General features: G+C 40.7%; 1 protein-coding gene across 1 annotated transcript in view; it reads right to left on the bottom strand.

Annotated features, from left to right (window-relative positions):
• The window catches only part of Pkhd1 (PKHD1 ciliary IPT domain containing fibrocystin/polyductin), a 463409-nt gene that overhangs the window by 383381 nt on the left and 61804 nt on the right, over positions 1-18224 (bottom strand). Inside the window, exons 28-32 of the mRNA XM_052192751.1 lie at positions 16264-16399; positions 10117-10312; positions 9020-9087; positions 6120-7721; positions 2951-3094 (exon numbers count right to left, since the gene is read on the bottom strand). Of these exons, the coding sequence (XP_052048711.1) occupies positions 2951-3094; positions 6120-7721; positions 9020-9087; positions 10117-10312; positions 16264-16399 (2146 nt within the window). The remainder of the gene's footprint in view (positions 1-2950; positions 3095-6119; positions 7722-9019; positions 9088-10116; positions 10313-16263; positions 16400-18224) is intronic.

Consider the following 18224-nt stretch of genomic DNA (forward strand, 5'->3'; position numbering starts at 1 on the left):
TGAATATTAAAAGAACCTCTGGATATACCATCACCCTGATTTCAAGTTTTAATGCAGAGCTATAATAATAAAAACTGCATGGTGGTGGCATAAAAACAGACACATTGATTAACGGAATGAAATTGATGACCTAGACATAACTTCACACACCTATAGACACACAGACACACCAGTTTGGTATTTTTTTGGTGTGTGTGTGTGTGTGTGTGTGTGTGTGTGTGTGTGTGTGTGTGTGTGTGTGTAGAAGCCAGAAATACACACCGCCAAAAAAAGACAGCATATTCAGCATATGGTGCTGGTCAAACTGGATGGCTGCATGTTGAAGAATGTAAATAGATCCATATCTACCACCCTGAACAACATCAAAGTCCAAATGATCAAAAACCTCAACATAAAACCTGACACACTGAACTTGATAGAATAGAAAGTAGGGAGTAGCCTTGAACACATTGGCACAGAAGATGGCTTTGTGAACAAAATATTGATAGCTCGGGCACTAGAAACAAAAATTAATAAACAGGACCTAGTGAAACTGAAAAGAAGGACAAAGTAGCAACCTACAGAATAGGAAAAGATGGCGGGTTTTGTTTTGTTTTTTACCAACTCTGTGTCTGATAAAGGGCTAGGATCAAATATATATAAACTGTAAACAGAGAATTCTCAATAGAGGAATCTTTGATGGTTAAAAACACTTAAAGAAATGTTCAACATCCTTAGCCACCAAGGAAATACAAACCTAAACCACTGTGATATTCCATCTCACACCTGTCAAATAGCTATGATCAGAAACAAAAGTGACAGCTCCTGCTGGTGAGGATGTGGAACAGGGGAACACTCCTCCATTGCTGGTAGCAGTAGAAACTTGTATAGCCACTACGGAAATGAATATGGAGGTTCTTCAGACAAATGGGAACCTCAAGACCCAGCTATACCACTCCTGGATATACACCCACAGGATGCTCTATCCTAACACAGGGACACTTGATCAGCTATGTTCACTGGGGCTTTATTCATAACAGCCAGAAAATGAAAACAATCTAGATATCACTCAACCAAAGAATAGATAAGAAAATGTGATGCAATTACACAATGGAGTACACAACTCAGCTGTTAAAAAAATATGACATCACAAAACTTGAAAGCAAATGGATGCACCTACAAAAAAAAGTATCCTGAGTGGGTAACCCAGACCCAGAAATAGAAATGTAGTATGTATTAACTTATAAGTGAATATTAGTTGTTAAGTAAATGATAATCAAGCTACAATCCAAAGACCCTGAGTGATTGGGCAAAGAGGAAGTGCTAGACAGGACACATGGCTCTCCCAGGAAAGGGGAAATAGGATATATTTTGAGTAGCAAAAGAAAAGAGAAGACAGAATCAGGAGGGATCAGGTTGGGGGAAGGGATGGAGGGAGAGAGTGTGGAAAGACACAGCTACAATGCCAGGTGTATTTGGGGGTGGTGCGGGAACCTAGTGCAGTGGAAACTTCTTGGAATCTATGAGGGTGACCCTAGTGAGGACTTCTAGTAACGGAGGAGAGGGAGTCTGAACTAGCCATCTTTTGCAGTCAAGCAAGGCTTCCGGTGGTGGGTCAGGGCTTCATTCACTTAAGTTGCTGGGCAAGTGTCCTGTAGAGATCCTCAAATAACCCAGGCTGATGCTAGGACAAAATGCTGCAGTGGAGTCCCATTGACAAGGACAACATCCACACAGCTCACTAAACATAGAGAGGTCAAGCTAGTCCCTGCATGGAGCATGCAAGGTTAAACACACAAGGTTTAATCTTGGTGTAGAGTTTCTCAACTCAAATCATCATTCTTATATGAGTACACTGTAGCTGTCTTCAGACACCCCAGAAGAGGGCACTAGACCCCATTACAAATGGTTGTGAGCTATCATGTGGTTGCTGGGATTTGAACTTAGGACCTCCAGAAGAACAGTCAGTGCTCTTAACCACTGAGCCATCTCTCCAGCCCTCAAATCATCATTCTTACAAAGCCAGAAATTTACCCACCAAGCCACCTCCAGGTAAGGCCCCAGGGTCTACCACCTTTGAGAGAAAAGAGGAAATTCTACTCCAAGTGTAGTCAGCATAGTAGCAAAACAGAAAAACTTCACCACTACATTCTAGTCTCTTTGATATTGGAAAGTGCTCAGTAGGCTATGGAAGGATTAAACTGGACACCAGTCCAGCAACAAAATCCTTGACCTATATACTCTGTCCTGACTGCAGCGTGTGCAGGTAGTGTTTGTAGAAAATATGTGAGTGGCCAACCAATGTCAGGTTTAACTTGAAGCCCAAGAGAGAGGCAGCCTATACCCAACACTTCTTGTATGGCCAGGAACCAGAGACTGGCTAGCCCAGAGACCTAGGGTAGAACCAAACATGACTGGCTAAAAGAAAACAAGAAAATCAACGAAATGATTCCTAATGATTTTCTTTTTGTCTGTGTGTATGTGTTATATGCATGTGTAAGGTATATATGAGTGAGTATGGGAGGGTGTGCATATGTGTGTTGTGTAATACTCTTGTCTAGTTGTGTGCATGTGGAGTCCAGAAGTTGGCTTCAAGTGTCTTCATCTCTCGTCACCTTATTTTTGAGACAGATTAATTGAACCCAGAGTTCACCTTTCAGCTAGAGTGCCTACCCAGCAAAGTTCTGGACATTCCCCTGTCTCTATACCTCTAACCACTTCTGAGTTATAGTCATGTAGCCTTACAGTAAGGTTTAACATTGGTGTAGAGTTTCTCGACTCAAATCATCATTCTTATAAAGCCAGCAATTTCCCCACTGAGCCACCTCCTCGGGCCCCAGGGTCTATCACCTTTGAGAAAAAAGAGGAAATTCTACTCTGAGTAGTAGTCAGTACAGTAGCAAAACAGAGACAGAAAGGGCTATAGGATACTATCTTTACATACATGTCTACATGTGATTTTTTTTCTTACCATCCAGGGGCAGAACCAAGCAGCTGAAGGCAGACACTGTTGCATTAGCCAAGACTTGGCACGGAGCACCACATACAGCAGCTGAGATGTTCCCTGGAGAAAATCCTGCTCCGAGCACATGCAGAAGCCTTCCACCCAGGCAGCCTTCAGAGACAAATCCCAAGCTCATCACTTATGAGGCAAATCTTGGCTTATTGCACACAAAGCTCAACCATCACTCTCTCACTGTGCAGCCTTCTCAACACCCACAGAATGTGTCCAGCTGATCCCGGCATCTCCATGCTCCCCTCTGCCTGGCTCTGACCTGCATCGTTTTCTGTGTGTTGGGCAATGTTTAAAATCTGCAGTCATGATATATAAATAGCTGATTTACAACTTTGAGTTTTTTGTACACAAACTTATTTCTATACAAAAAAGTATAAAATGGAAATGAAAGTTTAAGTCCTCCTAACCACCTATAACTCTTTAGCAAACATTATATGTGTGTATGTATATATGTATGCATGTTATACATGTATACATATGGATATATATGGATATATGGATTAAATGATTTCCCCCGTGTTTTTAAATCACAATCATACACTTATATATAGCATATATATGCAAGCAAGTCTGTATTAGCTATATTAACCACTGCCTCCAAATGCATATATATACATGCTTTATATATGTATGTATATATAACATGTATTTATATGTATGTATATGTATATACACATTTTATATATATACGAAGGGATCATTATGCACATACTATCCTGAAGCTCTTTTCTTTACTTAAAATTACTGCACAGATATTTTTCCAGACCTTCATAGATTCTATTTTATTTTGATAGATAACTAGAATCTCATTATACAAATTGACTCAAGAGTTTAACATCTAATACCTCCAATTATTGCTCCACTTCTGCCACTATCAGTAACTGTCACAGTAAAGACATGTTTTAAGGTTCTTTGGCAAGCACAGCTAGTCCATACTGCTGGGTCACTCGGAGATGCAGAGCTTCAATCTCCACTAGAGCAGTGATTCGCAGCCCATGAGCTGCAATTCCTTTTGGGGGTCAAAGGACCCTTTCACAGGGGATGCCTAAGACTGTCCTGCCTATCGGATATTTGCATCACAATTTATAACAGTAGCAAAACTACAGTTAAGAAGTAACACCAGTCAGAATGGCTAAGGTCAAAAACTCAGAAGACAGCAGGTGTTGGCGAGGATGTGGAGAAAGAGAAACACTCCTCCACTGCTGGTGGGGCTGTCAGATGGTACAACTACTGTGGAAATCAGTCTGGAGGTTCCTCAGAAAACTGGACATGAGACTTCCATAGGATCCTGCTATACCTCTCCTGGGCATATACCCAAAGGATTCCCTGGCATGCAATAAAGACACATGCTCCATTATGTTCATAGCAGCCTTATTTATAATAGCCAGAAGCTGGAAAGAACCCAGATGCCCCTCAAAGGAGGAATGGATACAGAAAATGTGGTATATTTACACAATGGAATACTACGCAGCAATTAGAAACAATGAATTCACAAAATTTTTAGGCAAATGGTTTGATCTGGAAAATATCATCCTAAGTGAGGTACCCAATCACAAAAGAATACACATGGAATGCAATCTCTGATAAGTGGATATTAATTAGCCCAGAAGCCCTGAATACCCAAGGCACAAATTGCATAACAAATGACTCCCATGTAGAAGTATGGAGAGGATCCTGATCCTGGAAAGGATTGATCTAGCATTGGAAGGGAATATAAGGACAGAGAAAAAGGAGGGAGTTGATTGGAGAAGGGATGGAGAGAAGGTTTATGGGACATATGGGGAGGGGGGATCCGGGAAAGGGGAAATCATTTGAAATGTAAACAAAGAATATAGAAAATAAAAATATTAAAAAAAAAGAAGTAACAACAAAAATAACTTTATGGTTGGGGGTCACCATAACATGAGGAACTGTATTAACGCGTCAGTCACAACTTTAGGAAAGTTGGGAACCACTGCATTAGAGAAATGGTGCTCCTTCCTTCCACAGGTGCTCGACTACTCAAGGGTGATGTCTCCTGCTGTAGGTGCATTCTATGGTGCTCTTTCAACATAAAAATGATGGTTTCTTGAGGAATAGCGAGAAAACAATTGTGGACTTATCTAGCCCAAGTCCTTTATTAAACGAGGAAGCCAAATCTTAGAAAAAGCAAGTCTACATTAGCTCCATTAACCATGGCCTCCAAATGCAAATCCTGATCCCAACAGAATCCCACTTCACAAAAGCCAAGTGTCTAAGAAATATTATGGCTATTACCCCAACAATATGGATTGAATGGTTTCCTCCAAGTCTTTAAATCACAATCATACTTGAGCTCGTTCCGCAAAGTAAAGGAACAGAGTCTGTTTAAAGAAAAAAAAAGCTAAACAAATGTCAGTGTATCTAAAAGAAAAATAATTAAGTTGGAGGTTACAGGGATGACTCAGGGGTTAAGAGCACTCAGTCCCCTTCCAGAAGACTGGAGTTGGGTTACAGCGCCCACCATGGGAAGCTCACAACTACCTATAATGCCAGTGCCTAGAGATCTGATGCCCTTTTGCAGCCTCCATGGGCACCCTGAGTGCATGGGATACACATATATACACCCAAGCACACATACATACACAAAAAATGGAAAATAAATATTTGTTTAAGTTTAACTCCCACACTTGTACTATGGCACTGGCATATTACTGGTGGAGTATGAATTCACCTGTGAACCATTACAAAACGGCAGAAATTAATGCTACGGGGACATGTTTTAAATAAGACAAATTAGCATATGTCTAAAATAGGTGAATGCATTTATAACCTTATACAATCAAATAATGAGCAACTTTAGTAACTGATATGAAAAATTTAAAACACTCGTTCAGTGAAGTGGTTGCCTGAAATTAAAATAAAATCTAATACTTTGGGAAAGTGTAGAATTTCTATGATGAAAAATGAAGATAAGTATATGAAACCTCATAAGATGGGCCTGAGAAAGATACTGTGACTATAAGGGGTCAAGAGGTCACCCAGCACCCACCCACCCCTTTTTTGCTATATCCTATAGTGACATTGGTACCCTTCTTCCCAAAACTGAGAGTAACAATTAATTTACTTTATAGAGAAAATATTATGTCTTATATTATCTACTTACCATAGTTCCCAGTCACTGAGGTCACAGTGGCTCTCAGCACGAGAATGTGAGCAGATGAGGCCCATCCTCGGCTGTGATCATAACCTGTGACAAGATACTCCCCAGCAGGAAGCAAAGGGACCATGCATCGGAGAACCGTATGGTTCCCGGCAACACCTAGACAGGGTGATGTCCCGATAAGAATGTCAACATTTGCAGCCCCTGAGATCCGGGCCACTGTAAGGGTTAAGACATCATGATTCTGTGAAACAGAAAGCAATTCTGGGGTAAAGATGCTGCTGTAATCAACAAATCCCATGTGGTATAAAACGCCATCCACCTCTATTTCCAAAGCAACAGAGCCATTTCCTGCAGGAACAATGCACTGGATGGATTGAGAACTAATGTTCACTGTTAGACAAGCCTGATGGCCAATGTACACAAATGTAGCTTTCCACCCTCGCAGGGCTGTGCCTTTTATAGTCAAGAGACTTCCACCATGGATGCTGAAATCCTTAGGAAAATAATCAAACACCTGAGGCATAATGAAGAAGTTTCTAGAAACACTACTGAGGCAAGCATATCCAGCACTTGTATGAACAGCTGACAGGTAGTGGGGTCCTGGGGCCAAATCTCTCATCTGGCATGCCACATGGCTGGTATTGAAGAAAGTTGTGTGGCAGGGAAGTTGATCATCCACAAATGCTAGTGGCTCATTGGCAGTGTTACCTAACCTCTGGCCTCTCATCAGCACCGTGGTTAGAGACCCACTGATGCTTACAGTCAAAGCATCCACAACAGGAGTTGTCGCTTCGTCCATGAAGAGTGTGCAGTTCCCCTCACACTTGCTGGTCAGACCATTGACCAGAACTGTGATGTTTAGAGCCATTGATGCTTCAGAAAACTGGTCACCCACAAGGCTGGTCTGGCATAGGATGGTGTGGTCTTCCAAACTCAAAATCATGCAAGCAAAAGGGCCTGAAAGGTCAACATGAACTGACCTCTGTCTGGAAGTGAAGGCCATGCCCTTCACAGTAAGTACCGTGCCACCGCATTTAGAACCATGTGCTGGGAAGACATCGATAATCTGAGGTGACAACTCAAATTTCTGAGGCACTGCAGACGTATTGGCAAACCCCATCCTCTTGTGATGAACTTGGAGAGGATAAATCCCGGCCTCCAAACTGTGGAGAGGAAGGGAACACTCAGACAGGTCTGTGCTATCACCAAGAAAATGCAACTTGAGGTCACATTTCAAGGATCCCAAAAGAATGACTGAGTCAGAGAGGTTATTTCCTTCCACGTAAAACTTCAGACTGTTGTTCATGAGTTCTCCCCACATAGCAGTGACCACTGGTGTTGCTGCTGCTTCGTATGTGAAGGTAAAGCCCTTTCCCACCAAGTTTGGTCCATGGAAGAGGGAAGTGTTGCCAGCCCAGATCTCCACAGAGGCTGGGACAGTGAGAACATCTGCCTTGGGTGGTAGTACGGCTGGGGGAGTCTCACACCAAATGTTCACTTCCGTTAAGTTCACAATATCACAAGGACGATTGTCCACAAGCACCCGAATCAGAGCTGGGTCTCTGCCCAGTCCCGTTCCTGAGAGACAGATGAGAGTTCCACCTAACATGTAAACATGAAAGACACAAATTAAAAGCTAATATTCTGGCTAGTTGAAAGGTTCAGCAGCTAAAGTCCTCTGTGGTGTGGCCAACCAGGGCTTAATACCTGAGGACCACATGATGAAAAGAGAAAGCTGACCTCTGACCTCTATGTGCTTACTGGAGATGTGCTTATGCACAGACAGACGGACAGACAGACAGATACACACACACACACACACAAATAAATGTAAAAGCTAATAGTCCAAATAAGAACTATACCACTTGTACAGGTCTGCTACAATTAAGCCAAAAATAGGGTGCACAAATTTCATCCTCATCATGGCTAAATGTGTGGGCATTTGGCCAGTACTTTATATAGCAGTTCAGTGATTCCATTTGTTTTATAAAAATACTTTTTAAGATTTTTAAATTTTATATGTATAGACATTTTGCCTGCATGTATATCTATGGACTACTCTATACTGTGCCCATGGAGGCCAGAAGAGGATATGACAGATTCTCTGAAACTGGAGTTACAAACAAATGTGAGCTACCATGTGGGTGCTAGGAACTGAACTCCATCCTCTATAAGAGTGACAAGTGATTGTAATCACTGGCCATATCTTCGAACCCAAAAACTGGTAATTTTTTTTAATATTTAAGATAAAATTTCAGAATACATTTGTATGTCTTAGACTGCTATACTGCTATACTACTATCAACTTATATGTGAGTGAAAAATTAAATTCTTTCTTTTTCTTTCCATCTGTTACATTATCTGATATAACATTCTACATAGTTCTTACATTTCCCACACTGCATTTCTGTTTCTATGTTTCTTCCTTTGTCTTTAATCCTTAGAGGAAAGTGGAGACACTGGAGACTCCTCCCTCATCTCCTTGCGCATATAATGTCAAAGACAATTGTTGCAGGAGGCATGCCCTTCTCTTCCTAATACCTGCTTGAGTATGGTATCCCCTGGATGCTTGAGTTTGGCGTTTGCTGGATGCTTGAGTGTGGTGTCCACTGGATGCTTGAGTGTGCTGTCCACTGGATGCTTGAGTGTGCTGTCCATTAGGTGCTAGAATATGCTGTCCACTGGATGTTTCAACATTTCCAGTAGAAAACAAAAGTTAGCCACCTCTCCTTTTTATACTCTAATTTCTGGAACTCACAGAGCTGAAGTCGCACAACTCTTCACACTTGAAATATTATTCATCTGAAAACCAATGGAAATTTCTTTCCCTGTTCCCTGAAGCTTTGGCCAAACAACAACTACTATCCTGATAAATTATGTGAGATGTCAGAATCACTCACCCAAGAGAGACCCAGAGCCAGGTTCCATGCTGAAAACTTCAGTGAGGTACTGGATGTGGAGATCAACCCTAGAGAAGACGGGTGGTGTTAGACCAGATGGAGAGATGTGTGTAAAGGGAGGAGCAATGAGGGAGAGCAAGTATCAGTGGTCTTCCTCATAGGGAAGAAACACTGGAGAGAAGGGCAGGGCGTTGTCCTGGACCAGCCTCATGTGGCTTCATCAATCTCAGTCTCACACAGGTTAGATACTTCCTAGATTAGGGAGAGAAAATTTCTTGAGAAAACCTAGAGGAATTTCAAGGTACAGAGGTGAAGGTGAGGCAGAAGACATGGCTTCTGCGGCTACTGTAACCCATTTATTCAAAGTCTTGAAGAGCCAAAACGCAACAGGAAAGATTCCATCTTGTCCTCTAAACTCTATTTTAAGCTTCTGTACTTGGAGACAGCTCTTAGTAGTCTGCTGTCCTTGCAGTGATATGGCCCACAACCCATGGGCTCTTGGGAAAGAGACCAACATTCCTTTACACTCTCTTGCAATGCCATGCCTTGGAAACCCTTGCCTGTGTGTGTGTGTGTGTGTGTGTGTGTGTGTGTGTGTGTGTGTTTTCCTTTATAAACGCCCTTCACCTAGAGCTGGGGTCATTCTCTCCTTCCTATCCCATCAGGAAGGTTTGTGGCCCAAGTTAGAGCTTGAATACAGACTCCCATGAGCTTGCATTGGGAATTGTGGTTCCTGGGGGTCTCTTTGGAGATTTTGCAATCTAGGCACAACAGCCTCAGACACAATCTTATTAAAGTGTTCCACTAAAGCCTTACCTACCTTCTTTAGACACAGACGCCCACCCCATTCCCACCTGAAACAGCTTCCAGATATTTCCCTTTTCTCCAGCAAGTAACCCATTATTTCCCCTTCCATTGGTCTAAGGAGTGAATTGTCCACAAGGCTTCAAGACTCACTCATATGTTTGCAATTCTCATATCTTTATCAATTCCAATTTACATGGAATAAAGAAGACACTTAAATAAAAGTGGAATTTACCAGATGGAGCTGCTAGTCCATCAGATAGACCCAAATTCAACCACAGTGGCGACCTTACCCTTGTGAGCGAATGCTGACCCCATTGATGAGCAGTGAAATCCTATGGATGCCAGGCAGCAGTGGAGGCAACGCCACCTCCAGTCCCAATGCTGTCTGTGCAAGGACCTGAGCAGAAGTGTCCTGGATATAGATTTGCACATCCAGATCTGTGTAGTTCACTAGGTGTGCCATCCCAAGGAACAGAATCTCACCTCCTGCATCAAGAAGAATATATTTACTTCTGGACTTCTGGCCTCAAAGACTACATCTTTTATGATTAAATAAAGTCATCCCTGTGCATAATTCTCTAAGAATTTTAACAGCAATCTATCTTTTCATGAAGTTTCTAACAATTCTTTTAACAGAGGTACAGCCTAAATCTTCAAGGGCATCAACAATGCAAAATTACTGAGACAATTTTGCTGACTTTTAGTCCTGTAAAGGCAAATTAAGTAGTTTGAAGGTTTAACTGTCTTCCTAACCTGCAAACAGTGTCCTGTGTTCTTTTCTTCAGCCTCTACTTTAGTGCTGATAAAAGCAAAAATCTATTATCTCCAGAATGTACTGCAGGATTCCAACAGTTCCTCACCTACAGAGTAGCTTTATACCATTACCCCATTTGATCTTCCGACTGGGTCCTGGTTTGCTCTATGTTCCTATAAAATACTGACCAAAACCAACTTTGGGAGGAAAGGGTTTCTTGGGCTTATTGTTTACAGACAATCATTAAGGGAAGCTGAGGCAGGAGCTCTTAAGACAGGAACCCAGAACAGAAACTGAAGCAGAGACCATGGAACACTGCTGATTTATTTGCCCTCCCTGTCTTATTTCTTTTCCATTTAACCTAGGCCCACCCTACGGATACCACCACCCACAACTAAGCTGAGCCTTAATATATCAATTATCTATCAAGAAAATGTCTCACAGGAGTCTAGAGAGAGGGTTCAGTGGTTAAGAGCACTTGCTGCTCTTACAGAGGACCTGAATTTGGTCCTGAGCACCTCCATGGTGGTTTAGAACCATCTGTCACTCCAGTTCCAGGAAATCTGATACCTGTTCCTTACCTCCATGGGTAAGAAGTACATAGGCAGCACCCATAAATACACGCAGGCAAAATAGAAAATAAAAATTTTAAAGAAAATATAATATCTCACACTCATGCCCACAGGGCAATCTGATCTTGGCAATACTTCACTGGAAGTTCCATATTTCAGGTGATTTTAGGTTTGTGTCAAGTATGTAGATGAAGCTACTTGTCACCTGCTGCCCTGATGAAATACAATGGGCACTTTGAAGTCAAGGAAACCTCAGCCATCAAGGCATCATAACTAAGAACTAGAAAAAAACAAGCCCATGCTCCCCACTCTGCTTTGTACTTCAATGGCCTTTTGGTAGAACCAGCAACTCTGCTGAAAGGTCTTAGTCAGGGTTTCTATTCCTGCACAAACATCATGACCAAGAAGCAAGTTGGGGAGGAATGGGTTTATTCAGCTTACATTTCCACACCGCTGTTCATCACCAAAAGAAGTCAGGGCTGGAACTCAAGCAGATCAGGAAGTAGGAACTGATGCAGGGACAATGGAGGGGTGTTTCTTACTGGCTTGCTTCCCCTGGCTTGCTCATCCTGTTCTCTTTTTTTTTCTTTTTTTTTATTCAATATATTTTTTATTTACATTTCAAATGATTTCCCCTTTTCTAGCCCCCCACTCCCCGAAAGTCCCATAAGCCCCCTTCTCTCCCCCTGTCCTCCCACCCACCCCTTCCCACTTCCCCATTCTGGTTTTGCCGAATACTGCTTCACTGAGTCTTTCCAGAACAAGGGGCCACTCCTCCTTTCTTCTTGTACCTCATTTGATGTGTGGATTATGTTTTGGGTATTCCAGTTTTCTAGGTTAGTATCCACTTATTAGTGAGTGCATACCATGATTCACCTTTTGAGTCTGGGTTACCTCACTTAGTATGATGTTCTCTAGCTCCATCCATTTGCCTAAGAATTTCATGAATTGTTTCTAATGGCTGAATAGTACTCCATTGTGTAGATATACCACATATTTTGCATCCACTCTTCTGTTGAGGGATACCTGGGTTCTTTCCAGCATCTGGCAATTATAAATAGGGCTGCTATGAACATAGTAGAGCATGTATCCTTATTACATGGTGGGGAATCCTCTGGGTATATGCCCAGGAGTGGTATAGCAGGATCTTCTGGAAGTGAGGTGCCCAGTTTTCAGAGGAACCACCAGACTGATTTCCAGAGTGGTTGTACCAATTTGCAACCCCACCAGCAGTGAAGGAGTTTTCCTCTTTCTTCACACCCTCTCCAACACCTGCTGTCTCCTGAGTTTTTAATCTTAGCCATTCTGACTGGTGTAAGGTGAAATCTTAGGGTTGTTTTGATTTGCATTTCCCTAATGACTAATGAAGTTGAGCATTTTTTAAGATGCTTCTCCGCCATCCGAAGTTCTTCAGGTGAGAATTCTTTGTTTAACTCTGTACCCCATTTTTTAATAGGGTTGTTTGGTTTTCTGGAGTCTAACTTCTTGAGTTCTTTATATATATTGGATATTAGCCCTCTATCTGATGTAGGATTGGTGAAGATCTTTTCCCAATTTGTTGGTTGCTGATTTGTCCTTTTGATGGTGTCCTTTGCCTTACAGAAACTTTGTAATTTTATGAGGTCATCCTGCTCTCTTATAGAACCCAAGAGCACCAGCCCAGGGATGGCACCACCCACAATGGGCCACACACCCCCTTGATCCCTAATTGAGAAAATGCCTTACAGCTGGATCTCATGGAGGCACTTCCTCAACTGCAGCTCCGTTCTCTGTGATAACTCCAGCCTGTGTCAAGTTGACATAAAACCAGCCAATACAATTGACCCCTTGTGAACTTGACACACAAATATATCACTATTAAGCCTCAAACCTTATTTTCTTATTCATCCCCAAGATCTAAATAACTTTAAATTTCCCACAGTCTTTGCAAATTCTTACATATTAAAATTTCAATCCCTTTAAAATATCTAATCTCTTTTAAAATCCAAAGTCTTTTTACAATTAAAGTCTATTAACTGTGGGATCCTCTAAAATACTTTCTTCCTTCAAGAGGGAAAAATATCAGGGTACAGTCACAATCAAAAGCAAAATCAGACTCCAACCATCCAATGTCTGGGATCTAACTCATGATCTTCTGGGCTCCTCCAAGAGCTTGGGTCACTTCTCCAGCTCTGCCCTTTGTAGCACACACCTGTCTTCTAGGCTCCAGCTGCCTGTACTCCACTGCTGCTGCTCTGCTTGGTGGCCATTCACAGTATTGGCATCTCCAAAACACTACTGTATTCTGCTGTAACTAGGCTTCACCAATAGCCTCTCATAGGCTCTCTTCATGGTGCCAAGCCCCACCTCCTTTGCATGACCCATTCAGTCCTGGGTCATCGATTTCAACTGAGGCTGCACCTTCACCAATGGCCTTAAAAACCAGTACTACCCGGGTGACTCTTACACACTAGCAAGTCCAGCCACAGCACAAGGCACAACCTTGGCTATCTCTGGAACACAGTCCCTGTGTGCTCTCAGAAAACACTTCCCAGAAGATTTTACCTCCATGATGCTGGTCTCTTCTTAATCATTGCTAATTTCTTAGCTCCAGCTAGCTAGCATCAATAGTCCCAGTAATGCAAAGGTTTCACTTTAGTAGTTCTGGTATCTTGTTAATCACAGCTGATTCCTCACCCCAGCTAACCAAAACCACAAAATCTTCACAATCAAAATAGCCAGTCCTGATAAGAGTCTTTAATCTTCTCTCTGAAATTTCACAAGCCAGGCCTCCATCTTCCACACTGGTCTCAACATTATCTTCCAAGCTCCTTCAGAATGTACCACAGAGCTCTTAACATCCCAATGGCTTGCCTAGCTCAAGGTTCTAAAGTCCTTCCACGGTCCTCCCCAAAACATGGTCAGGTTGTCACAGGAATACCCCACTATGCTGGTACCAATTTGTCTTAGCCAGGGTTTCTATTCCTGCACAAACATCATAACCAAGAAGCAAGTTGGGGAGGAATGGGTTCATTCAGTTTACACTTCCACAGTGCTGTTCATCTCCAAAGGAAGTCAGGACTGGAACTCAAGCAGATTAGGAAGCAGGAGCTGATGCAGAGGCCATAGAGGGATGTTCCTTACTGGGGCTTGCTTTCCCTGGCTTGCTCAACTTGCTTTCTTATAGAACCCAAGACTACCAGCCCAGAGATGGCACCACCCACAAGGGCACTCCCCCCTTGATCACTAATTAAGAAAATGCCTTACAACTGGATCTCATGAAGGCTTTTCCTCAACTGAAGCTTCTTTCTCTGTGATAACTCCAGCTTATGTCAAGTTGACACACAAAACCAGCCAGTTCATGTGTGCATATCATAAATACTTTAACCTCAACTCTTTCTAACTTTCAACTTTTTCTATCTTTAAAATATGTATTAAGTTCATGACAAAGCCACTAGCGTTTAAGGGACACATAAACAGCCTTTACCCTCAAAGAATTGTCAAAAGTAGTCAAAGAGCTGATAAAATCATGCCAGTAGGGGAAGGTGTGATGGCTCAAGGGATAAACGCACTTGCTACCCAACCAGACAACTTGAGTGTGATCCTTGAGAGCCGCATGATAGAAGGAGAGAACTGACTCCCAGAAGTTGTTCTCTGACCCTCACATACACACGCATGCATGCATGCACATGTATTGATTTTTTAACTAATTAATTTATTTACTTTATACCCCAATCACAGCTTTCCTTCCCTCCTCTCCTTGAAGTTCCTCTCTCCCATCTCTCTTCTTCTCAATCCCACTCTCTTTCTTCTCAAAGAAGGAGAGGCCTCCCATGGATTCAACCTCCTTAGCCTATCAAGTTGCAGTAGGATTAGGCAGACTTCTATTGAGGCTACACAAGGGAACTGAGTTAGGGTAAGGGATTCAAAGGCAGGCAATGTAGTCAGAGACAGCCCCTGTTCCTGTTTTTAGAGGACTCAGATGAAGACCAAGTGAACATCTGTTACATATATGTACAGGGTCTAGTTCCATCCCATGCATGTTCTCTGATGGATAGTGCAGTCTCTGTGAGCCCATTTTCTACCTCATTGGAAATAATCTGCACCATTTTAGACACGTGGGTCACTAGAGTCAGATAATTCTTCAGTGTTACCTGAGCTGAATAATATTGATAAGTTAAAGGGTAGATCATTCTCTGTGTATTCTTGAGCTTTGGAAAATGAGAAAAGTACAAGAAAACTTAGTTCAAGCTTTTTCATCAGGAAACATGATGATCTTTTTATAATAAACCAAAAACTCTGCCATCTGTCAATCAATTAACCAGAAAGAAATGTTGTCAGATACTATACCTAGTCTACATTTAAAAACATAACAAGAAATCATTATAATTCTATTCCATCATATCACATGAGTTTCAAATAAAGGTTAAACTATTTCATGTGCACAGTGCTTTTAAAATCCTTTTTATACATGGTTAAAAAAAAAGAATATTTGGTACTCAGGATACCTATTCTATAACTATTAAGCTGCCACAATTAAATCTACTACCAAAAACTGTATTCAACTCTAAGTAGCTGAATGCTTGGTATCTTTAGACTGTTCGTGTTTAAAGCTCAGCTTCATTATTTGCTAAAGGTATGCATAGGTTACATAGACTCTATTCCTTAATTTCCTTGTCTGTAAACTAAAACCATAAATCACTGCTAAGAATTGAAATCTATTATTTATACAATTGGCAGTAGCAATACAAATTAGGTATTCAATAAATATTTATTGAATACTAATTCAATATTCATATCATTTTTCATGAGGAAATACTCCCATTTTCACAGAAATGAAATCAGATATAAGATTAATTTTTGACAGGTAACCTGAAAATATTTTTTATCTATAATACAAATAGCTGAATTCAGTTTGCATGCCTAAAACCCTCACTTACAGAGGAGTGAAATAAGTGTTGTGAGTTCAAGATCGCTATCAAATAGAACTTCAGGCTTGCTGAGCTTAACAGTGAAATGCTGTTTTTAATAAATAAATAAAATAGTAAATCAAAATCCATAGTTCATTAATTGATTTTTAATAGGATCAAAGCTCTAAAGTGAAAACGGGCTTGAAGTAACATGTATCTTACCTGCTATACTGCTTCTGTTTCTGCTCAAAGACACAATCACCGGATTTAAAGAGGAGTCATAAGTAAATGCTCTGGCAAGAACTATGGAGTGGTCCCCACTGATCACAGTCACATTCACATTGTATCCATCTTTCCCCTGAAAAACAATTTTAGAATTCAAATCTTAGTTGGATTTGAAAGGAAAGGAAAAGTCTCAGAATAATCAGCCAAAAAAATAGTTACTTATCATAGAATATATTTTTGAATCTACTTCCTCAGCTCCTGCAGGAAGGCAAGAACTTAGAAAAATTCAGTATTAAAGACTATTACCTGAGCTCTAAAAGAAAGAAAGAGTGATGCAACCTTCACACAGTAATTGTTTCTGGGCACAAAGGTGTTTTCAGTAGTATTTATACCTAGCTAAACTATCCATTATATGTCAGAGTAGTTTCAGAAGTGGAAATATTCAGAAAATTTCCTCCTCTGTTGTATTTTGTAAGGCTTTTGTCTCACAGATAAATAATAATCAAAATAAGGAGACACTATTTTTTACCCCCTCAAGACTCTAGAAATATGGAGGAACATGCTGTGGAAATAATGTAAGAACAAAGGATGAAGAGGTGTGCTATGAAATGCTGCTGTCTAGACATGAAATGATCATTGCATTTATGAAAATTCACAGAAGCTTCAGTTACCTTCACAAGACATACATAGGACAGAGGGTACCAATACTCCAGCAGAGATGGGAAAACTGATTCAGAAGGGCTCTGTCCCAGCTGAGGAGATACTGGCATTTAATGGCTGCTGGGGAATATGGTAGTCATTTTCTTCTGTGGTGCAGTTACTGGTAAGTTTCTCATGTTCTACTAAATAACTCCCTACCCTATGCTCATTCAAGAAACCCTATTAAACTCAGTGGATCATAAAAGAAAGGGAGGGAACTTGAAAAGAAGAAATCCAGAGGAAATGGAATTGAGCCAAGGGAAAGTAGTAGTGGGTGAATGTCATTAAAATACATTACACCCATGGATGGAACTGTGAAAGAGTTTTTAAAAGTCTAGAGAGAAAAGATAAACTCTGGGAAACACTAAATCTACTAGAAAGAGGAAACAAGGAATGAACAAAATAAAATCTACAAAATAAAAGCCTGGATACATCCAACCTAGATCAAAGGAAGACACAGAGCTTCAGTAAACAGAGTGAGGACAATGCGGGAGATTCATTTAAAACATGGTGGGCTTCTATTATAAGAAAGACCATAAGGAAAGAAGAAACTAGAGAGGGAGAATCAAAGAACTCTAAAAGAAAAAAAAAGATTTTTTAAAAGAAAAACTAAACCCTTTGTTTCTACCAGCAATACTTAAAAATTATAATAATGTAAACACATTTTGTTGATTTAACAAAAAAATTTATTGCAATTTGAATTCAAAGAATTAAAAGTATTTCCAACAGAGAGACAGAGGAAGAAAAACAGAAAAGAGAACATGGATGTCCTTCTGCCTTCCATTGTACCTTTCCATACATTAACTCTGTTCAAAATTTAAAGTTTCTTCCTTAATGGTTATTATCTGTAGTAAAAGAAACCCAAAGAGTTCAAATTTCACCCATATAATGGGGAATACACCAAAAAAAAAAAAAAAAAAATAACACCCACAGTTGACCAAAGTGCCAGAAATCAAACCCACAATGATACTGAGCACAAAAACTAGAAAAGAACTGTAGACAACACAACTTTAATAAAACTTAGATTAACGGGTCCAGGAAAATATAAATATCTTCAAAATATAATTATTAGGATGGTCTAAAGCCTTTGCTTATAATAAGACAGATTTAAAAATTACCTAAACACCTGATAAGAGGGACCAATCTAATGACTACAGTATACCTATATACTATAATCTTATGTTATTTCACATAAAAGTTAACTTTTCATGGTATTTGAGGAACTAGATGATCTAAAGTTGTAGAGCCTGTGGTTGGTT

This window comes from Apodemus sylvaticus, chromosome 9, assembly GCF_947179515.1.
Source record: "Apodemus sylvaticus chromosome 9, mApoSyl1.1, whole genome shotgun sequence".
In the NCBI taxonomy this organism is placed as follows: Eukaryota; Metazoa; Chordata; class Mammalia; order Rodentia; family Muridae; genus Apodemus; species Apodemus sylvaticus.